This window comes from Enoplosus armatus, chromosome 3, assembly GCF_043641665.1.
Source record: "Enoplosus armatus isolate fEnoArm2 chromosome 3, fEnoArm2.hap1, whole genome shotgun sequence".
Taxonomy (NCBI): domain Eukaryota; kingdom Metazoa; phylum Chordata; class Actinopteri; order Centrarchiformes; family Enoplosidae; genus Enoplosus; species Enoplosus armatus.
In genome coordinates, this window is record NC_092182.1 from 3,859,624 (window position 1) to 3,883,223 (window position 23,600).

The following is a 23,600-nucleotide window of genomic DNA, read 5'->3' on the forward strand; positions in this document are numbered from 1 at the left end:
GATGAATCATTATTACTGATGGCAGTAATCAAAGGCAGACGTTGTCGGGGAACTGCACACGGTGAACAACAAAGGAAACATGCAGTGTATTCCTGCGCTGTAAGGTGCATTCTGCAGAGGGTCACTGGGTTGACAGAGGCGATTGTGGGTAATGGCCTGTTACAGGAAATGAATGCATTCGCTCTGCTGCCTCGCTCTATAACATCAATCTCCATTCATTTGGCAATTAGTCTGATTTCATGAGAAGATGTCTCAATAAGAGACCCCATTTACCGCAATCCAACTTTGGATTATGTGATTTGTGTTCTCCATTTTGTGTACGTGTGTGCGTGTATCCTTGAAGGGCTTCTTCATTATTGGCTGACATGTATCGCACAAATCTTTTACGGCCGCTTCAAAGAAACAGTAATTATCGATTTGGGTTGTGTTCAGAACAGAAGTGAAAAATGTCCACAGTGGGGGAACAGAGACGGTTAGACCGGAGCTGCTTTCAGATTATTTGTTGTTGAGACAGGTATATTCACACAGACGACTGTAGATGAATACATTGTGTCATGCAGCCCAGATGGATGGTTAAGTGAGGGGGGGGTGGGGGGGTATGCTCATGAGAGAAGTTTGCCTTTAGGGCTTTCTGCCAGAAAGGCTTTAGGAAGTCGGGTGACGTAGTATCTTGCACCCAGGAGACTGCTGTTTGTGTTCCATGTGAAATCAAAAGTCAGTGTTATCATTTTAAAGCAAACCATGATCTTTATCTAAACCCAACCAAGCAGTTTTGGTAGCAGAATGTAGTTTCTACTTAGGCACCAAGACTACTTTCTTGATAGGCTTTCTGGCAGAAAGGCCGGAGGGCAAAGTGCAGGGGGGCATCAGCTTCTGTTTGACTTGAACAGAATGAGAAGTGAAGTGCCAAGAGAAGTGCGCACCTGCAACGCACACAGGGGAGACGCTTGGAAGCGAACTTGGAAACAGAAAGACGCGGCGACGCTGAGTGTTTGCTCCCCTCGCCGTCAGAACACGACACCCAGCGGAGTTTGTCAACTCCACTCAGGGAGTTTACTTGGCAGTCACATCTGAGGGAAAAGTGACGTAGCGACTTATAGCTCAGCGCACAGCTGGATCAGACAGCGAGGGCCAAATGAGGCCCCCGGGCGGACCTACCACTCCACGCTTCACTTCGTCCCCAGGGAGGGGACTTCGTTTCTGTCAAATCACTGTGATTGTAAGCAATGGGACGTTTGTGATAGCAGAGCAGAGGAGGAGGAGTGAGGGGGGAGGGTTTCACACTCCTTTAACCACATGCAATATGTCAAGACCTTCCCTGGTTGGGAGGGGCGGTTGGCTCTTCTCTGTACTGGTGTGAACCGGTTGTGTTCCTGCCTCAGTCGTCATCCATGATCGCCTTCATCCCCCAGGTGCATTATGTTGATGTGATTTGCTGCCGGGCCGGAGAGACCTCCAGGGTCATATAGAGACTGCATTATATACAAGGTCCTGGATTATTGTCTGGGGAGCTCTTTAATACACAGGCATTATTCCTATATGCTGTGTTGAGCAGATCCCACTGAGGATATGTTCACACATTATGCGCCTTGCCTTCCTTTTATTAAAGGTCACAGGAGAACATGTTCCAGGGTCAGAGGCATCTTTTTCATCTGGTGAGGAATCCGCTGAGAGGTTGTAAAAAAGAATCCACGCTGGACCACAAAAGTACCAATCCACAGAGCCAGTACCTTGTATTTTTGGGGGTCGATGGGCCGCTTCTTTTTCTTTAACAAGGGGCCAGAAACGTACAAAATCATCTCCACAACGGAGTTTAACAGCAGGACATTTTCAGCCATCTGCGTCATTCACAGTGAACGTCAGGTTTTTGTGTCTCCAGAATCAGAGCAAAGCAAAGGCTTCGTTTTTTTTGTTCACCACTTTCCTTCATCATCATTTATCATTCATTGTGAAGGGAGAGATCCACGGCGGGGGAGGCAGAAAAGCCTATTTCTCCTCAATAGATGACAATGTAATGCACACAGTGTGATTTCTTATTATTTTTTTTATTTTTGCATCATGCACATGAAAGCACCCAGCCCACGTGGGCTTATAAGGCATCAAATATACAGTTGCAGTGGTGAAACGAGGCTTGTCAGAAAAGAATATAAATTATTACTCAAAACTCTGCATCTACTATGCCGGCTTTTCCAAGCTCTACAAACACAATCGGACACAAAAAAGGTTCCCTTCCTAAGTCTTTCGTTTACCATGCAAACAGAATACATCTGCACCATTTTATTGAAGAGTACAGTCCTTAAATCATCATCGAAGACACAGTGAAAATGAAAACCTACCTGTTTCTATGACTAATGAATGCTCCTGGAAAACAAATAGTGCCCTGAGAGGTCTTGAGAAAAGCCTCTACATTGTAGTTGTTTTTTAATGTAGAGGCCAAACAAAGTATGCTTGTAATTTAAGCTTTGCTCCGTGCCAAATGTGTCTCACATATTGTTACTATTACATTGTTGTCTGTTTGGTCAAAGGAGGTGACATTTTAGGAAATACTGTTGTACGATTTCTTGCCCAGGGTTCGGTGAGAAGGTCGATGCTACTCTCATATCTGTCCATTAAATATGAAGCTGCAACCGGCGGCCGGTTAGCTTCGCTTATAGCATAAATACTGCAAGCAGGGGGAAGCAAAGGAAACAAAAACCGTCTACCAGCTCCTCTAAAGCGAAGGAATTACTTATTAACACGTTATATGTTGTTCGTTTGATCCAAGTCAAAAGTCTTGTTGTCACGGTGAGGCTGTCAGACAATGAGCAGAGTTATTATATTATAGTATAATATAGTAGAGTTATTATTAAGTTATTGCACATGGCCTAGAAATAATTTGGCACATTAAGCCCATAAAACCTCAACTTGTCACTTTTACAACTTTGCTGTTTTGTTTGGAGTCAACAAACAAGACATAATGTGTTGACGAGTGAACTTAAGCTAAGCTAACCGTCTCCTGGCTGTACAGTATAGATACAGTATGTCGAAAAACGATTGCTCCAGCGCGCTGTGTCTCTGCTTACAGTACACACCCCTGTAAACCGACAGAACTGGCTGCGCTCCGCTCTCACTTCAGCTGTTGTTGTTGTTGTTCAGTCCGCCCACACCTGCAACCTGCAGCGGAAGACATCAAATTCCAACTCATCATCTTCCAACTGATCATAACAAAACTACGTAATGAAACAAAGTCCATCAAGGTTCAAGGTACATATATTTGTCATTCTGCAACACAGGGCCGCACAATGAACATGTATTTATATATATTAGACAAATCAAAGACAACACTATGACGTGATTCTCCATACTACTGTACCTGATGTACATTTTAGGCAGATACATAGCTACAGAGTGGGGCGTTGCAAGCATTCATACCCACTCATGGTCGAGTGATAGTATTCTTATCAGCTTTGCGGTTTAACACCTCTGTGACTGAAGGAACGCACTGTTGACAGCCGTGAGTACCGATGGCGGCACTCGTGGCCTTATCCACTAATTAATTTCTTTTTGGTGAGCGTCATCTTAGTGCTGGAGCCTGTCTTGCTTAAATAGAAGATCATTATCTGGCTCAGTGAGGGACTTTATAATTAAAGTAAAACGTCCTTGACGGCAAGGTGAATTATGTCTGTGGAAATTGTGTTGTATCAAAAAGCTGCAGCTTTCTGAATTCACAATGAAGGTGTGGTCCTGGCGCTAGTGCCGTTATTGCTTTTGGGGGGGGCATTCGTCTTCGGAATTCACAGTCCCCAGCTGCAGCTGCTGCTGTCATCTCGGCTCTTTTCATTCTGAAAGAAAGCGTGCGTTAATGCTTTTGCCGTGGCATTTTCAAGGGGAGGCTCTACTCAGTTGAAGACACTCTTTGAAAATATTTGCTGTGCTCTTGTTCCCCTCTCAGGTTGGTGTTACTTTGCTGAAGCGTCAGAGGCAGGCCCTGAGTCAGAGGTGAAGAGAGCCGGGAAGGAGTCCTCCCAGACAGCAGGGCGCAGCAGCAGGCATGCAGGACTCGACTTCGGACAGCAAGATGGCCAAACAGGTCTGCACGGCCCTAATCGCACTAATGGATTACTGAAGCCACAGACTTCCCAGTGGTTGTTGTAAAGTACTAATACAGGGAAATAGCAGCTTTTAGTTCATCAGCTAGGAGCTGGAATGGGTTTCTAAGGTTCCACTTGGATGGGTTGCCCCACCTATTCGTAAATAGATTCGAAAGTGTGTGTGTAAGGTCTTTCCTAAGTTCTCAGTAATTAGAAGCTTGTTTCAAACTAGCACCATTAAGACTCAATCAACAGGAAGTCACTGGAGCATCACGAGCTGTAACACAACTGACATTTATTCATACTTGTATACAAAGAAAAACAGAGTTAGTAGTGTTCATGTATTCATGCAGTTTGATATGCTAACCTGACCGACGCTATTCAATTCAGTCATTTAGTTAGTCTGATATTGTTATCGCAACATTTTAAGGTATATTCTATCATTTTTCTGAAATGTAATTTGAAATCTTCCCAGTTGCTGTGTGTAAATGATTAGTAACAACTAATGTCTATGTGAGAACAGCATATTTGTGTGTGTGTGTGTGTGTGTGTGTCAAACCTAACTTAAAATTAATCTTTAAAGTAGCTTAAAACTAAGCCGAGTTTGAACCTGCGAAGAGCTGATGCAACCGGCTCCCAAGCGTGTGTTTTAGTGAGCTGAGAAAGAAAAACAGGGTTAATTTGCTCACATTGCCTCCTTTACAACAGGCCTTTGGGTCTCGTACATAATGAAGATGACACTGATTGTGTCAGGATTCATTAACTTGCAGTATTTCTTGATATTGCAACAGTTTTGCCTGGTTTGAAGCCGAATCTCCAAGTCTTTGTTCCTAAGAGTCTACGATGGTACACGGGGATGGCGGCACTAATGACTGCTGTGATCGCGTTTTATTTCTGATTTCTGTTTTGTCTTGTAATTCAGTGATTAGTCTAATACTGGGAGTCAATGCAGTTTCCAGTAGATCTACATCAGGACTGTATGTTTTTCAGGATTTGAATTAGCAGACTTGCACAGGTTGCACACAGTGCCTAAAATCCAATATCTATTAAAGCCACAATGCTGACTCCACACCATTGACTTTCCCTAAGGCCATTACAATCAAATATGTTAATCGTAAGACACTGTCCTGTTACTGATACAGTACTTCAGGGTATTTCAACTTTTCCCACTGAGGTATCGGGGATGGCAGACGAGATCATTGTCATTTGACTGTCTTTCTTTTTATATTTATATGTTAAGGAACAGAACTCCAAGCATCTGGACGAACACAGAGAAACGGACGACATGTCTGAGAAGACGTCCCCAAGCAAGAACCTCAAATCTCCCCAGAAGGGCTCTAAACGACTGAAAACCGCCCCCTTCAAAGTGACCCTGCTGGACTCCTCCGAGATCGAAGCAGAAATTGAGGTATGCACAATGGATGAACAATTTGCGGCAACACGTTTTCTGGTATTAGCCTAAACAACCTGAACAAACCATTAAAAAGCAACCCCCCCCCCCCCCCCCCCCCTTGTTGTTCTTTTCCTCTGTGGGCAGTTGTGTGCGCTGTACAGTGCTGCACAAAGCGGATAAAACAAGCACAGAAAATAAAAGAAAGGGTGTCGTGCTGAGAGCTCACCAGGGGGGCCAAAGCCGAAGCAATGTTACACATTTCTGTAATGCACACTGCGGCACACAAAACATAGTGCAGCATGAAAGTCTTCGTTCCACTCAAGATATCTGTTGTCATTACTCCAGCAGTGCGAAATAGGACATTTCCCACTTGCTGGGAAAGGAAACTCAATGCATGCATGGAAAGAAGCTAGATATTTAGGAGCTTTTATGACTCAGAATGGGTTTATCTTTCCTTCTTAAATCTCTTTAGCAGGATTGTGGTGGAAGGAATTCATTTCCAATTACCTGACAGTGGAGATGACTTTGCATCTAGACAACCAAATCTAGGACATGATGTGTTTGTCTGTCGCCGCTGCCTCTGCACCCGAGATGACGGGATTCAAATCAGGCTTCTGTCTGATGGGACTGGAGATGTACTGTACATGCAGTAGGGACCAATACAAGACATATTATTTGTTTTCTTAACTGCCACCGTTATGGTCCATGTTTGGTTACATTTATGGTTAGGGGAAGGTTCAGAGAACGTTGAAGCAAACAGAGACCAGCAGTTTTGTGGTGTTATACAGTAACAACATCATGCCACTTGCTACCTGTGTCTGCACGGCCTCGAGATGCCAGTCGAGACTACAGGAACTTACTGTTGCCAGTGAAGAAATAGCACCCCCCCCCCAAAAAAAAAACCCACTAGCTGTTTCCCCCTTTTCCCGGTCTTCATGCTAAACTAAGCTAATCTGTTGCAGGTTGTAGTGTCATGTGTAGCGTACAGGTGGTGGTATCAATGTAATCTGATCGAATTCAAGAAAACGAATGAATATTTTCTCAACATGTCGACCTATTCCTTTTAGAACAACCCACGTTAACCTTTTGCTGACATTGGACCTCTTCAGGCGGTGCAGATTACGACACTGACACTCATCTAACTCTCGGCAAGAAAGCAAAAGGACTTCAGCAAGCTCCTCCAGAGCAACAGAAGACAATTTTATCTTTTGAGCGGTATTCCTCGTCCTTCTCCAAAACTGATTTCGCATCGGTGATGAGTATAAAAAAAAAGGCTTCTTTAATGTACATACTGACGGTCACAGGATGTCCCTTTTGTCCAATAAAAGCCTTCAGCACAGGCCGCAGACGGCGTGTCAGGAAATAGTTATTACATGGTTGCAAGCCAGGAGCAGCCGAGGAGGAAATAGAAGAGCAATGTTATTATGAGCCACCCCTTAGGAGACTTATGCACAAGTGCATGAGACTTTGTGTGTGCGGTGTGGTGTTGGGGGTAGGGCGCTTTTTATGTGTGACTGTGTGTGAGGTAAGAATATAAAGAATGCCACGCTTGCACCGACTGTTCTCTCAGCACTGTGAAAACATTCAGAAATACCTCTGGGCCATTTCCACACCACAACAATGATTTGCATTATGGTTATGAAAGCTTCTGTGTCCTAAGTGCTCTTCCTGAATGTTTGCCCGCCCTCGCAGCGCCGCCAGTGGAGGATGTACAAAGCAGCCTCTTGTATTTTTTTTAAATTTTTTTTTTAAATTCTAGTTTGGTGAGAGCCTCAGACCGCCAGGTCATTGGCAGGCTTGCTCTCGTTTCCTGTCTTTAATTGCTGGGGTGGAACATCATGCCTGCCATATCTGAACCTCCCTCCTGCTTCCAGGAGTTGCTAATAACAGCGTTTACGAGAAGGCAGGCCACACTTTCCCTCGGGGGGGGGGGCATTCATGGGTTGATTAAGTCTCTTGTCATGGATGCATGGCGGAGTCTCTGGGGCAGGATTCCACTTCTCTCGCCCAGTCTCCTCCTCTGCTCACTGGGGTGTAACCCTCCTGACTATGCATGGTCAAGCCTGACTGGGCCGATGTGTAGAACACGGCTATTTTGGGAGGAACTGAGTGTTTTTCACGCCGGTTAGTTGTCTTTTTACGCTGCCAAGATTCTGCCTTGGGTGTCCATTCCGGTGACAGCGCTGACATCGTTATACAGTACATATTTAATTGCTCCAGAGCAAGAGAGCGAATAGACTGGATCACCTCAGTCATGGATTATTAAGACTGCCCCTGATGTCCCACAGCATACAATGCTTTACATTGACAACCTACTGGCTGGCACGACGAGAGTATAGACGCACTTTCCAAGTATTGGTCCAGCGTCCTTTTGCCCACAATGAGGCAAATATTAAGAAACAGGGCAGCAGAGGGATAATACAGCATCTGTTTCCCTGGCAACTGCTTGCTGTATCTCCCTGTCACCTCACAAATTAGGCCCCAGGGGAGGAGGCACCATATGTATGTGAGTATAATACTGTGTGAGTGGTCCTAAACATTAACATACGTCTTCCTTGTTCTATATTTAACAGCAGCATATGAGCCCATGCATGACTTGATGAGTCAGTATGTCATTTGCCCGATCAAATTTGAATAAAAGCATTTTCGATGTGAGCATTATTCCGCTTGAAACTAGCTGGCGCAGTAAGTGATTTCCAGCTACCAGAAGTCTGTTCTCCACCTCTCTATTCTGGTATACTTCTCGCGCCCCGGATATACACCAAGGATATACTGATCCCTGCCAAATCTGGTCTAAGGCTCCTTCAGTACTGTGAGGGAAAAAAAAAGGTTTATTTGCGCATCATGATGTTAACCAGTCAGAAAAACACAAAAAAAATCCACATTGAAACCTTCAACGTGAAAACAGGAACTTGAATGTTCCTGAAATGCTCACCTTGAACTCTGTCAATAGCAGAAGAAATCTCTGCCCACTGTGCTAAGAGCAATTTTCCCCTGCTATTCACAGTCCATTTTCACTGTCAAGTGTTCGATGCACGCCGACTGTGACACCAAATGGTTGAGCTGTTTTATTGTGTGCCGAACCAAAGAACAGGAAAGCAATCCTGACAAGCACAGATGTCTAATGGGGTCTGATGTTGGTGAGCTACATTTTTCCCAATAAAACTGAGCTATACCAGTAGTACGCTCTATGCACGTATGGTATTTTGGAAATGTAATAGAGAAACTTTCTTCTGCGTTGTTGTTGACCTTTTTTTGCCACTGCTGTGTCGTGTCTGTTTGTCGCCGCAGAAACACTCCAAAGGACAGACGCTGATGGACATGGTGTGTGAGCACCTCAACTTGCTGGAGAAGGACTACTTTGGCCTGACCTTTGCCGACACAGACAACCAGAAGGTCAGTGATTGTGTGCCACAATAACCCCCCCCCCCCCCCCCCCCAGGACATTTTAAGTGCGTAAACACGTTGCTCGCGGAACAATCTGTATTCCTCTCGCCTGCTGGCGGGGTCGGCTCTCACAGGGGGTGCACTATCCATCATTCAAAGATGAATGGAAAATGGAAATTTCCATGATCTGTCTGGGCCTGGACAACAGGCAATTGAAAACAGTTGGAGAAAAGATGAAAAATGCCTCATCTACTCTTTGCAAGATGAATATATGAAATGTACTTATACAAATATTTCTCAGAGGCAGAGCTGCTCTGGAGGCAGAAATAATCTCACTGGTGGAGTTCAACCTCCACCGACTGAAGCCGAGAGACACAGTTTATCAGGAAGACATTTGAATAGATAAGAAGAAAAGTTTGGTCAAAATCACTTCAGTGACTTCTTTTGTCCTTCTTTTTGTCCTTTCTGTTCTTTAACCATGGCACATTGGAGTGGAAGCAGACTAGCTTACTAGCTGACATGTAGCCTACAGCTATAAGCAAGTTTTGATGCTAAAGCAGGCCCATGTTTGCTGAACAGCAGCTAGTGTGGCTAAAACATGATATAACGATAGCAAAAGTGAACAAACTAACTACATGTAGTCATTTTCTCCATTGATTATATGAAAATATTGATTAGTACCTCTTTAAAAGCCTCAACCGCAATGTGTCTTGAAAGAACAATGTCCTGATTACCCATCGGAACGGTTTTCTACTGAGAAAATAGTGCCATATGAAAACTGTACAGATATATCAAGCTGGACACATAACACCAAAATTATCTGCATGGCTAGATACTACAAGAAGTAAGGGAATGCTGTGACTCTTAGGCTCTGTCCACTGTCCCCTGAGGTTTGATTGTTTCTGCCTCTGATAAATGTGTGCATACAAATCAAACCCCAATCAGCTCACAAATCACTTTGTCATTTCAAGTAGAAAGTGTGAATATGTTTCCCTCTGATCTACGTTGACTTGTTAGGCTTAACAGACCAGGCTTATTATCATATAATCAAGCGACTGACACTGAAGCGATGGGTCCTAGCTGTCGGCTTACACGAGAGCTCTCGGGCAGGTTTTGGGTTTTGATGGATGCGAGCCTCCCTAAGGGCGGGCGTGTGATTGCACGGCAGGCTATAATGTAACCTCCTGCCTTTTGAAGATAGGAGATATGACAAGGCTAAGTCCCTTTTAGCATCTGGAGCATATCCTCTGTCACCATCATCAGCTCTGTCGGCTCGCATGTTGTGACTCGACGCCTGTCTGACGGCTGAGGCTTTGGATCGAGCGTGATCTCGGCCCATACAGACAGGTTAACAGGGGCGTTGGAGAGGTAAGCAGCCTTGAAGTTCAAACATTTTCCATCTCTCTGAGTGTAGGTAAGGCTACGGCTTTAGATCAGTGTGACAGGCTCATCAAAGACAGGCTTATCAGAGCGCAGCTTGAGCCTACTGTCTGTGGTCATCGCTGATTGGTAGACCAAACAAGCCTGAGAATTGAAATGTCATTTCAGATGCCCTTTCTCTGTCTCAGCTGGGGGAACGAGGATTTAATCTTTGCCCTTCGGGGAGAACATTTATTCTGTGTGATTGCTTTATGAGCTAAGGTTGCAAAAAGCAAGAGCGAAGCCTTGGACAATCAGTGATTAAAAGTTCTTCCCGCTTTTCTGCAAAGAGAAAAGCAAAGCAGCAGAGAGCGCCTCACTAATTGAGTGCTCTTTGGCCTTGGCTGATATAAGATAGATTCATGGGGACGATAAATGCCCGCTGCTCATTAAAGTCCTTAGCAGCTTGATTAAACACCGGAGGAGTCTGTGTGTTTGTGCCTGGGTACGTGAGCGCGCGCGAAGGCTCGGTTCAAATTGCTGAGGATGCTTGCGGCTTTCCCAACATGGCCACAGGACCGCGCTCTGCTGCATCAACCTTTCATGCTCCCGATTCGGGTCGGACTGACGTGGTACCAGCTGCCGAAAAGACTGTCAGCGTTAATAAGCAGCTGCTGTGTGATATTCAGGTTAGCGAGGATCACTGTCCGCTCCCCCGCACCACAGGCAGAACAGGACTGTGTTGCAAGCAGCAAACACCTGTTTTAGTGTGTGTGCAAGTAGTATCAAAGTAAGAATATTAACTTAAAGTTATATTCTTTTGTTATTAAATTCTGTCGGTCCTGCACTTTTGGTCCAGACTGAAATATCGCTAACTATTGGATGGATTGCCACGAAATGTTGTACAAACATTCGTGGGTTCCCCAGAGGATGAAACACGCCGACTCTGGAGATCACCTGACTTTTCATCTAGCGCCACCAGCAGAGTGACATTTCTTTTTTTTTATTGTTTAGTGTTGGTCTCACAATAAAGTTGTTGCTGGTTGGTTTGACCGCGAGATGATGATGAACCTGGTGAAATTTGAAATATTGAAAAGACTACAAACCCCCATTGGAACTTCAACATGTATTCATTTTCTGTAGTCAAAACAAAACAAAAAAAATGTTTTACTGTTAAAAACAGTTCTAGCAGGGTAGGAGCACTTGAGGAAGGTATCTCATTGCTCTTCGTTGCCGTGCCCCTAAACAGCATGATTTACAGCTTCTGTTGTCAGTCAGTGTGCACCGCACCGCTGATGAGATGCCCGATCAGCCAAATCAGAAATGTGGTGCCCCTGCAGGCGAATCGGTTCGCTGCACGACCGGCTGTGATGGGATCAGACAGGCAACTGGCTGCCAGTGATTTTTACAACCCGTCATGCCTTCAGCCTTCTTAGTGTTCTTGTCGTGCGCATGTCAAGTCCCCCTGATTCAGATGCCCGTGCCACCTCCTGGTTGGCGTTTTGATGATCCCGGGTTGAGCGCTCCAATCCTGGTTGCTAGTTGTTTTCATTTGTAGTTTGCCCCCCTTTTTGTTGGTGTCAATTATCGAAGTTCCTTGAGAATAGATAACTTTATTTTACCTGCCTTTATGTTGCCTCCCCCTGCCCTTGCGAGCTGGCTCGTAACACAACACAATGAAGAAGCAGATGCTTGAATGAAATCTGCTCTCTGCACATTTGAGCGGCTCAGCAGGGGTGGGATTAAGTTCCTTTCCATATTTAACCATATGGAAAGGCCTTCATTTGGAACACCGATGGCAATTAGAGCACGATGTGACACTGCGGTGTGCGTTAGCCATGTTTCCAGTGTGCCCTGAGTGAATTGTGCCTTCTGTCTTCCAGAACTGGTTGGACCCCTCCAAGGAGATCAAAAAGCAGATGCGCAGTGAGTGTCTTTTCCAAGCTGCTGAGATGATAAATATTTCAATATTCAATTAGTGAAGTCATTAAATTCGACTTGTTGGCAAGTGATGCAAAGTTTTGTGTTAATCTGTGAGATACAATTCCATCACTGGCTAGCAGTTAGAATGCTGTTAAATACAGGCATGATAGTTAACCTTCCGGCTGTCATTGTAATCTCTCCTCAGACTCCACGTGGCACTTTGCCTTTGCTGTCAAGTTCTACCCTCCAGACCCCTCCCAGCTCACTGAGGATATTACCAGGTAGGATGCGTTTTTTACCACACACACACACACACTCTTACAATATCAACAGTTGTAACTCCTCCGGCTGTGCTGTCAGATGCTCTTTGGAGTCAATCCGAGGAGAAATTGCGTACACATGTCAGTCCTGCAGGTAACTAGGCTTTTTTATTTTTAAGATGTGTGCTTACATAAAAGTTCTGTAACAATTTTCACGGCTTATTTGCCCCGGTGTCAAAGCAACCCAAATCCCTCACTCCTTTTCGAGGATTAGACCTGGAATGCTACTAACTGCCATGGATTAACCACGCCGAATACTTGTTTGAGCTTGCCTTGGCTCAGGCTTGTTTGACTGCCAACACCCTCCTCCCCTCCCCTTTTTGTCTCCTCTGACAGATACTACCTGTGTCTGCAGCTGAGGGACGACATGCTGTCAGGCCGACTGCCGTGCTCGTTCGTCACTCACGCCCTCCTGGGCTCCTACTCCGTCCAAGCCGAGCTGGGCGACTACGACCAGGACGACCACGGCTCCGACTACGTCAGCGATTTCCGCTTTGCCCCCAATCAGACTCGCGAGCTGGAGGAGAGGGTGATGGAGCTCCATCGAAACTACAAGTACTGGACACACTGTTGTTTTAATCAGTCTTTCATCTATCCATGATTCTCTCGGGATGATCGGCTGATGAGTTTTCCGTGGTGTTGAAACACTCCCATCATGCACATGGCTGATAGATGACGTCACATTGCCGCAGCATCTGTCAATGAGATGCACGCAGTGCGAGTCTTGCCAGTGCAAGAACACTTAGAGAGTCTTCGCCACGCTCGGATTTGGCATTGCTTTTTGGCATACGCCCAAATGTAATGCTTGAGGGGATGGATATGAGGAATTTAGAACTGAAGATATCAAGATTACCAAGATAATTCTGCTCCCACTGCGCAGGATTATGGGTTTATTATTTAAGACGCCCTGTTGTTGTTGGTTACAGATATTACCCTTATTCTGCCCACAGGGGGATGACTCCAGCAGAGGCTGAAATTAACTTCTTGGAGAACGCAAAGAAGCTGTCCATGTACGGGGTGGACCTACATCACGCTAAGGTCGGCTGTTTGCATGAAAGCGGCTTTTTAGGGATGCACACAGTGTCGCTCTTAAATCATTTCTGCCTCTTGTGCTGTCCCTTGTTTGCCGTAGGATTCTGAGGGGATTGACATAATGTTGGGCGTCTGTGCCAACGGCCTGCTGATTTACCGGGATAGGCTGAGAATCAACCGCTTCGCCTGGCCAAAGATCCTCAAGATCTCCTATAAGAGGAGCAACTTCTACATCAAGATACGGCCTGGAGAGGTATGCAGCATGGTCAAGGACAATTAAAGACGTACTCTTATCCATCTTACACTTTAAAAGTTATTCTATGTCATGGTTAGAGCTACTCAACAAAAGACTGTTATCTTCTGTAGCTTTGAAGTCTGAGAAAATACCCACATGATGTCATAGTGAAAAAATATTCCACACACCAGTTCACTAATTAACACGTTGTATCGTCTCCGCTGGTTGCCTGGTGATGGCAAGACTCCAGGAAGTCACTGTTTATACACTTGGGATTTTGTATAGATTTAACAAATTAGATGTAATGTTTTAAATAGTGGTCTTAGGAGGTACTGGTAGGCTGAGTCTGTTTTACCTTTGGACAGAACCACGCCAGCTGTTTCCCCCTGCTTCCAATCCTTATGCTAAGCTAAGCGAACCGTCTCCTGGCTCCAGATTCATATTTAGCATTACAGACATGAGAATGGTATTGATCCTCTCATCTAATTCCCTGCAAGAAAGCAAATAAGCCTATTTCCCAAAATGTCGAACTATTCCTTTAAGTATAGCTGATGTCCTGAAATCCTCTGCCTCATACCGCCGGTTTTGCTCCTCTGCGCGGTCCGGGTCTATATTCTGGCCCTCCTCATTGTGCCGTGCGGCTTATCCTCCATGCTGAGCCTCCGTGTGACAGGCTGTCTGGGCCAGACCCAGTCAAGTGACAGAGCCGCACAGTGAGCCTGTGATCGAGCCAAATAAAGAGCCCCTTTAAAAGAGCCGCTGCAGCTGCAGCCACCGCCAGAATAGAGGGATAAAGAGTGTAAATATAGAGCCATGAAATAGTTTTCCTCCCATTTGCTCCCAGTGTCTGAACACTGGATATTATCCGTCCTCTGCCTCGATCTGCTCCTTTCTGTCCTGTCGGCAATATCCATGTTCTAAATGTGTTTGCTCATGTAGTAGTAGTGTGTATGCCATCACAAAGTAAAGTCTGCTTTATTGATTGGGTTCAGTGTTCATGCGATTACATTTAGTATTATTTACACGCCTCTCTTGACATTTCTCTCTTGTCTCCCTGTCCTCTCTCCCCTCCAGTATGAGCAGTTTGAAAGTACAATTGGTTTTAAGCTTCCGAACCACAGAGCTGCCAAGAAGCTGTGGAAGGTCTGCATCGAGCATCACACCTTCTTCCGGTAAGAATCGATCCGGTCTCATGGGTGGAAGGTTCAAGTTAAACACTTATCGAGGCAAACAAAACATTTCCCATGTGTACAGCTTCATCGGGGGGGGGGGGAAACATACTCAATTCATTGCACAGAGCTTTGTTAAACATACGGTAGCCTTTCAAGGCCACCTCAGCTTTACTGGTAATCTGCTGATGGATACCGATTCACCTTCAAAGGAGTGTGCAGGAGCTACGGGGACACAATTCACACATACAAGGACCGAATAATATAGCTCGCTACGCGGCTAGCAGGCAAATGGCACTTACGCTAGTAGGTCTTTATACGATGTTAAAAGAAGATGCAGCTTTAGCCTGAAGGTGTATACAGTATGATGAACATGGCTGCTCCAAACCACAGAGGAAATCTTCCTCACCTGTCCATGCAGCATTCGCCCTAACTGTCTTCGCCTGGCTGCTTTTTGTTACATGGTACAGTATGTTTGTCAAGCATGTTACCAGTTTTTGTGTTCACAGGCTGGTGTCTCCAGAGCCTCCTCCTAAGGGCTTCTTGGTGATGGGTTCAAAGTTCCGATACAGTGGAAGGACACAGGCTCAAACCAGACAGGCCAGCGCTCTCATAGACCGGCCTGCTCCCCACTTCGAGCGTTCCACCAGCAAGAGGTATCTGCTGTCCAGGAGCTTGGACGGAGGTGAGAGCCGCAATAGTTCCCCAGCAGATCTGCTCATGGAGGGTCTGAAGAGTGCAGATTGAGATGGTTTCACCCGGAGCGCCCAAATCATTTGTCACATTCACGCACTCTTAATTTAGCAGGCTGACATGTGCAAAACCTAGCACAGCAGAGTGCAGTAAAGACAATATCTGCATTTGATCTGCTTCATTTAAGCCGATATCGATCCTTTAAAACATGGGTCACTAACAGGCGGACCGCGGTCCGAGTCCGGACCCAGACGCCGTCCTATACGGACCCGGACCTATAATCACTAAATTATTAAGGGATTTTAAATTTTGACGGGGCGCTCCTATTTTAGCCGGCGCAGCTTTTCTAGTCTTTGCGGCGCTGGTTTAGCAGATCAGGAAACTCACAGACCAATTGCATACGAGTTACGCCGGCCCACGTGACGCTACTCAGCCAATCAAATCTGTGCACTCCAGGCGCTAAACATTGCGACTCTGAATGCAGACAGACGAGAGAGGCGAGAGACGAGTGACAGATGATAAGACGAGCGAGCGGGAGGGAGAGAAGACACATTATTTATTGTGAAATTGGTTGAGACTGTTAAGATGTGAAACAGTTAACAAAGAAAAAGGGAAACTCAAGCTGCTGCTACACTTTACTTTATTTTAAGATGCACAATTTTTCTAAAGCTATTTTATTTATTTTCTCTATTTTCTTTTTAATGAGAGAAGAACATTATACATATCTACAGTATTATATATCTATATAGTTCAATGTTAAGTGACAATATATATTGTCAGAATGTTTTTGAATCGTACTTTCTTTATTTGATTTGACAGTCAGTTGTTGATCACATGCAGACGTTGATACAACTGCTAGGCTACTTCAATATGTATCACACTAAATCACAACGCAAGTTAGACATTATGATGTTCCCGACCTTTTCTCTAACTGGACCTCTTCGAACTTTAGTTGAATACCCCTGCTTTAAAACATGCCTGGAGCTGCCCCAATGCTGATATTACTACTTATGTGATTTGACCATCATTTGAAAAGCAAAACAACTATTAAAATCCATCTAATGACTGTGAACAGTAAGTTGATGTTAAAATAAGCTTGACTTGACATATTTATGCAAATTGTTTGGTAACCATCGTAACGTGTAGTAGAGCACATGTAGAGCACGGGGAATTTCCCTGGTACATCAGGCAGTCGGTTGCGGTCGATTTGTAGTTTAATAATTCTAATAATGCTCACAATCAGTTATTTAAAGACACATTAAAACGTTGACTTGCTGTGACTTTGAATTTGAATTTTCCCACGTTCCTGATGATCATCAGCGCATCATCAGGACTTCCTGTTGACTCCTCTTGGTCAGTGTGAACACGAACCGCACCAAAAAAAAAATAGAAAAATAGAAAAAAGAATTATATATATATATATATGTATATATATCATTCTTTTTTGATATAAATATAAAATATAAAATAAAATATGATTTTTCCCTTTGTCCACTAAATGAACCAAACTCAGCATATTTCCCAATCATAATAATAATCCAATAATCCAACTCTTGTTACCAGCAGAGTTCTCGCGGCCGGTATCGGCCATGTGTGAGAACCACGACGGCCTGTCCCACCGCAGCATCAGTGAGCAGCGCCGCCTCCACAGCCCCTCTGTGGATGAGCAGGAGGCCGAGCTGGAGCCCAGTTTGGAGCAGGACGAGGAGGACAAGGACCAAGAGCGGGGCCAGGAGGTGGAGCAGGGCAAAGAACCGGACGGCAGCATCACTCCGAGCAGGAAGAAAGAGATCATGGTAGTGAAGATTTCCTGGCAAATTGTGACTATTTATGAATTTCCGTTGCGCTAAAGTTGATGTTTTTCATGTTAAAAACCACGGAGGATCCAAAGGTGCAGAGCTTTTAGTCTACTTGAAGACAGCCCCGGCCTCGGTGGAGGGAGATGGCATGGACTGCAGGGGTGCTGATGTAAATACAGTAACAAGCTTCTCAGGCCATTTGAGGCTTATCCAGCAGGGGCATAACGCTGTGGTGGCTTTAGTGGATTTAGCATTTACTAACTCTTCTCCTTTCACTCCTATTCACTCAGGCTTATATGCTTACACTGCACCGCTCATAAGTCCCACTGACAGCTTTACTGTTTTTAACCCTTTCTCATTATGCTGGGAAATGCAAACTCAAGCCGAGCACTGCTGTTGCTAACATGCTTTTTCTGTTTCCTTTTTTTTTTTTTTTTTACTCTTGCTGGCGATAAGGAGGAGGCTGGGTCACCAGTTGACAGTAAACAGGAGGTATTTGGTGTCTGGTGATTTGGTCTCTTGTCTGTCTGTGTACCTGTCTTTGCCCAGCCATCATTATTTCTTTGTCCAAGTAAATCTGTCTGATTGTGTCTCATTCTCTCAGCCGGTCTTCCACTGTCTAACACTGTTGTCATAGAAAGGAACTGAGCTGCACTGCACCATATAAGCAAGGGATGCTGCAAAGGGCATATTTGTCCCAGCAAACATTTGACAGACAGTGGTTGGTACAATAAACAAGTTTGGACTGATAAAAAAACAAAAACAATTCTGTTTTGAGTTCACAATTGGTGAGAGCGGATGCTGCAAACCTCCACTATTTATTTTGATTTGCATGCCACATCACTGTCTATTAAATTCCAAAATGTCTACTGGGATGTACTTTCAAACAAATTTGGCATGGTTACAAGTGGCCATATCTAGCCCTCCAGTGTGTCTGCCTGCCTGTCCTCTGACTGACTGACCTTCTGCCATCCTGTCTCTGCATCTGGCCTTGTTCCTGCACCCTCTGACCCTGCACTCTTCACCTCTGACCCCTCTTGTGCTCGCCCATTCTCCTGCCCCAACTCAGCTCTCTCAGTTGGACCAGGAGGCCACTCCTCGGCACAAACAGGAGGTACAGGTTCCTGTCTTCACCCCTTTTTTTTTCTGTCGTGTGTCCCGCTGTTCGTCTGAACCTCTATAAGTCTTCGGGTTTTTTTTTTGTTTTTTTTTTTACAGATTGAGATTTGCCTGCATCCCCCCGCCTTGGTGGATCAAAGGATGTTTTTATATTTCTTTTGGAATGTCATAGAGATGTGAAACATCTGGCAGCCGCAAGCACAGAATACTTTCAAGTTGTAGCTTTGAACATCTCCAGTGTTGAAGAAAATCAGCCAGAAATGAGCCCTCCTCATCGGTGCATGCTCCTCACTCTTTTGGAATATTCTACTCTGTCCGGTGCTGGGATTACTCTGATCCTTTACTTTAGTAAAAGTATCGGTACAACAATCTAAAAATACTCCACTACATGTCAACGCCCGTCATTCAGAATCCTACTTAAAAGCAAAGAAGCTATTATCAGCTAAAAATTAAAAGTACTTGTTCTGCAGAGAAGTATTTCAAGTTTGGACGATACCGACTTGATTTGAATAACTGCTGAGGCCCCGTATTAACTTCAGATGAACTTTGTAATACATATTGACACAGAAAGAGGAGGGTGGATTTTGTCCCTCGTCACTTTGAAAGCACATTAGGAGGGAATCTGTATATGGCCAGTGTGAACAGGCGGAGTGATTCCAAAACGCAATAACTGCATTAAGGTATATTATGGGCACCTGGCTATTGTTTCAAGGTGGACTTCCTTTAACTAGTAACTACAGCTGTCATAAGTTAAATGTAGTTGAGTGAAAAGTATGTAGGTTTACCTCTGAAATGTAGTGGAGTAACGAGATAAAGTAGCTGAAAACGGCAATACTGGCAAAATTGTACTACAACACAGTACTTGTACTTGTAAATGTACAAAGTTACTTTCCACCACCAACTGTCATTATTCCAAACAAACTAAATAAATCCAGAATCTGAATTAATCCGACAAGGTAAATGGATGTTACATATTCATTTCTTCATTCATTTGCAGTGAATGCTCTGATTGTCGTGTTCATTTGTGTCTTAAAAACCAATTCAGTTGCAGCTCTAATTGATTTCCTGTGAAATTCAATAGCATCTTAAATGTCGCGTCTCTCCACGCGCTACAGCACAGAGCGGTGAAACACTAGAATATTCTCGAGGTAACAGAAGTGTAAGAATGGCATCTTCTCCTGTGTGTGTGCACTGTTGTCTCACGTCGCGTTTGGTCCCGCGTATCAGGCGCGCTGACGTGATTGCTGCTGTTGAAGAAGGACGGTGACGTCCCTCTAATGCACGCCCTCCTCTCGTCCTCCAGTTTCTGGACAAGTCGCAGGACTTCTTGCTGAAGCACCAGGCCAGCATCAACGAGCTGAAGAAGACCCTGAGGGAGCCCAACAGCAAGCTGATGAATCGCGAGAAACGCCTGTCGGTCACCTCCCCAACTGGCACACCGGAGAAGAAGGCTGTGAGTAGAGACTTAGAGCCCTCAGACCCCCCCCCCCCCCCCACCCCCCCGATATTCCCGTCTGGCTGCTGTCGTTTTGAATTCCTCTTTTTCGCTGCTTGACTCAAGGCAAAACAAGCCATATTTTTTGTCACAAGTGTTTTTGTATACTCTTTTCATTGTCTTTGAATAATTCAGGCCTGAAGATATACTGTACTGGTATGACTGGAAAAAAAAAAAAAAAGCCCACGAGCACGATTAGTGAAGGCAGTTAAGGTTATTGCATTGTTTTCCCCCATAGGCAGTTCAAACACGTGTCTCCTGTGCAAACTACTGCTCACAGCAACAAACACAAGAATCTGCAGTTTATTTTAAGACGTTTATAATGAAGTGCATCCTGCCTCTCGCTGGTGTGCTAGAATAATTCCGACAATATCTCAGAGGTACTTGAAGATGACTGACAAGCAGCTCAGAAGGAAGCATCTTGATGAGATTAGTTTCAAGATGTTTTTCAGATTTACTCAATGTGAGGCACTTGAGAAATAATTATCAGTTACCTTATTTTTCTTTTCCCTTGATTGCCTAACAGTGACACACTTTTCTTTATGCCAGATCACGAACGTTCTGGAGCTTTTGATCACATTTTGGTAATTAGGCTTTTGAAGACAGAGCACTTAGATTGTGGTCTTCAGATAGGGTAGCTCTAGTTCTTTGTCGGTGTCTGAATTGTCTTCAGACAATCTCTCATCTGCTGTCTGGGACAATCAGATTAGGCCCATAGAATGTCAAACGTTGTCTCTGTCAGAAAGTGTTATCTGCCGTGTGTCTCATTCCAGGTAAAAAAAAGGGAGGGGAGGGGGGGGTATTAATCAGATTGACTGACAGTTGAGAGCTGGGAGAGTCTCTCAGCTCTCCACTGTTTCCAAGAGATTCAGTCGAACTCAACTCTTTGATGTAGTAAGAGAAAAAACATTTGCATTGCAAATGTCAGCTGATTTGGTTATATGGATGCGGATTTGGTGGCTGTCAGGTGCACGGGGTTGCATGTTTTTGAAGTTCGTTAAAAAGTTTCTGCAGAATAACTCCTGTTTAAATCCCGTTCGCACTGATTCTTTCTGTCTTTCCCGTTTTCCACTTTCCCTTTTGCATGAAGTGGTTACTAATTTACTCCCCGACTTGGAGTCCGAGCTCTAACGGCTGTTCTTCCCTCTCTTTCAAACGCTCTCCTCTGTCTGTCTCGTGTCGGCCAGTCGGTGGGCCGAGCAGTGGGAAAGGACCCTGTTAACAGCCTGTCTGTTGAGGGTTTCGTCCAGAAGACTCTGGTGACTTCACCTGAGGTTGCACATCTCTCACTCTTCCTCTTTCATGATTCAGTTTGCTATGTATAGCATTTGTGGTTTGGTGAAATGCACTGCCTGCCATGCATTACTATCACTCATATGTCCATCTATTTAAGAAAATATTACAACATATTGTACAATGAATCCCTAAATGCAAATTCATGTTTACCAAAACTATGTACTATGTACCAGTTGTACATTTTGTTTCTTGTTCTGTGATTCAAATGATTGTGTAGATTTCATTATTTGCAGCAGCTGTGCTTGGCGTGTCTAACTGTGTTTAATCTATACCAACATGTAGGGCTCTGAGGAGTGGGTATTGATTGAAAAACAGGAAACTTATCAACAGGACCAGGACTGGAAGGCAGAAGAAAAGAACAAATGTCTCACATCTGATTCCTCATGGGAGAAGAAGGAGCTGGAAAAAGAGATAGACGTTACCAAGATGATACATAAAGAGGTAACAGGGTATGACAGGAAAGAAATGAAAAGCCATGTTGATGAATTTCTGTCAACAAAATCGTCCAGAGAGGCAGATGTGTGCTCTGAGCCTCGGCCGACAAACAAAAGTCGTTTCGTGATTCAATTATCTGAGAATGCAGACTTGTTTCAAGACAAATCTCAAAGTAAACCATCTCAAGCCTCAGACCCGGAGGCAAACAATGATGTGGCCCCAGGCTCGCACCCGATAAAGGAACGCACAGCTTCTAAACCAAATAAAAAGAGGAGACCCCAGAGCTTAAACCTGGGAATGCCTGGCGAGCTCATCTACAGGAAAGGAGGCAGCGATTCTACTGGAGAAGAAAATGAGGGCTCAGACTCGGACAACAGTCCAGAAAAAACATCTAAAACAGGAAATCATTGTGAGTCATCCCCGGTGGTGATAATGAAAGATGATCAGGGATCAGGAAAGGATCAGACTGTCAGGGTCTATAGAGACAACAAACAAGAGGATATATCAGTAGGAGAAAGCAGGGAGGCCTCCTCTCAAGGAACAGAACAGGTAAAGAAGAAAGTTATTCAGGTTGGGCCAGCAGATATCGATTTAGGCTCAGTGAACGGACCTGGAAAGATAGAACATGATAGTTCATTAGCCGGTGTTAAAGGGGAGTGTGTGATGAAGGCACGGGGGAAGGGTCTCATTGACAACAAAGAGCTAGCTGAGGTAAAACTCCGACAAGTCAGGACACATGAGAGGAAGATCAGTAGTTCGGGGACAGAGGATATTGAGGGTTTCACGGGAGACAGAGGTCAGAGAACGTCTCTCCACCGGCTGTCAGGCAGCAGCTACCAGTCGGAAATCACCAGGATCGTTCCGCTCAAGCCCGAGCGGTCAAAGAGCGTAGCCTGTAAGGATCAAAGGGACAGGATAGGACAAGACGAGGCCACATGGGCCCTCAGAAGGGAATACCGCTGGTCGGTTGGCTCTCCAGAAGGACCCTCAGACCTCAACTGGACCGACGTCTCCACCTTCCATCCAGCATTCGCAGCAGATCTGGAGGGTATCGCTAAAACAGAACATCTCGATGATAGCGCTCAGTCTGGTCGAGGACCTACAGAGAGTCAGTCGTTCGGCTCTAAGATTTCAGTGCTTCCCAAAATGGCTCCTCCAGCCCCACCAGTGAAAACACAGAAGGCCAGGGAGTCTGGACTAATACTGCGGAACAGCCGAAATGCCGGCAGGGAGCCGAGCCTGGACGCAGCCAAGAAGAGACACTCGGTAACTCTGCTTGGCATCTGCTATTCAGTCATTGGAAATAAAGCATCGCATGAGCTTTTGACAGACTCGCACGCCATTTTTCTTTTTTTCAGTGACTTGAAACACTCATCCATCTTACCTGTTCGTGCCTGTATGAAGAGCAGGTGGAGCAGTATTTTTGCTCCGTCTTGTGGCAAAAACCAATCAAAAAGTTTGGACATTTTCCCATATGGCGACTCAATTCTCTCCCCTCCCATTGCCCTCAACATGCACCCCCACTGTCTGGCAAATCTGTACAGCTCACCACTGGCTGTGAGAGTTTTAGAAAAAAAAAGATCAAAAATCAATATCTCATGTTTTGGTTTGTCGGTTCGTCCTCGCCTTGTCTAACTTGTGAGCCTCAAATTTCTTTCCAGCTCACGTCGTTCTCTGTCAGAGGGTGGCAAGCACAGAAAGGCTTACATATCGTCATCGCTCTGATAGTTCTGCACATCATCAACGCGCATTTCCAAACTGGAAATACAAAACAGATGATTTGTTTCATACTGATGTGACCAATTAAATCGCTCATTTGAGGAACAAAGGGTGAAAAGTACTGCCATCCGTTACTTTGTTATGGATGGCTATTAT

The 23,600-nt window shown here is 44.9% G+C and overlaps 1 protein-coding gene across 1 annotated transcript in view; it reads left to right on the forward strand.

Moving 5' to 3' along the window:
- The first annotated feature begins 4,046 nt into the window (after positions 1 to 4,046).
- Positions 4,047 to 23,600, forward strand: part of LOC139282962 (band 4.1-like protein 1) — a 29,549-nt gene continuing 9,995 nt past the window's right edge. Inside the window, exons 1-14 of the mRNA XM_070902883.1 lie at positions 4,047 to 4,069; positions 5,311 to 5,478; positions 8,755 to 8,859; positions 12,093 to 12,135; positions 12,338 to 12,413; positions 12,789 to 13,007; positions 13,403 to 13,490; positions 13,585 to 13,737; positions 14,794 to 14,891; positions 15,398 to 15,573; positions 17,145 to 17,193; positions 17,272 to 17,377; positions 18,459 to 18,494; positions 19,803 to 19,952. Coding sequence (XP_070758984.1) covers positions 4,058 to 4,069; positions 5,311 to 5,478; positions 8,755 to 8,859; positions 12,093 to 12,135; positions 12,338 to 12,413; positions 12,789 to 13,007; positions 13,403 to 13,490; positions 13,585 to 13,737; positions 14,794 to 14,891; positions 15,398 to 15,573; positions 17,145 to 17,193; positions 17,272 to 17,377; positions 18,459 to 18,494; positions 19,803 to 19,952 — 1,479 coding nt within the window. The 5' untranslated portion in view covers positions 4,047 to 4,057. The remainder of the gene's footprint in view (positions 4,070 to 5,310; positions 5,479 to 8,754; positions 8,860 to 12,092; positions 12,136 to 12,337; positions 12,414 to 12,788; positions 13,008 to 13,402; positions 13,491 to 13,584; positions 13,738 to 14,793; positions 14,892 to 15,397; positions 15,574 to 17,144; positions 17,194 to 17,271; positions 17,378 to 18,458; positions 18,495 to 19,802; positions 19,953 to 23,600) is intronic.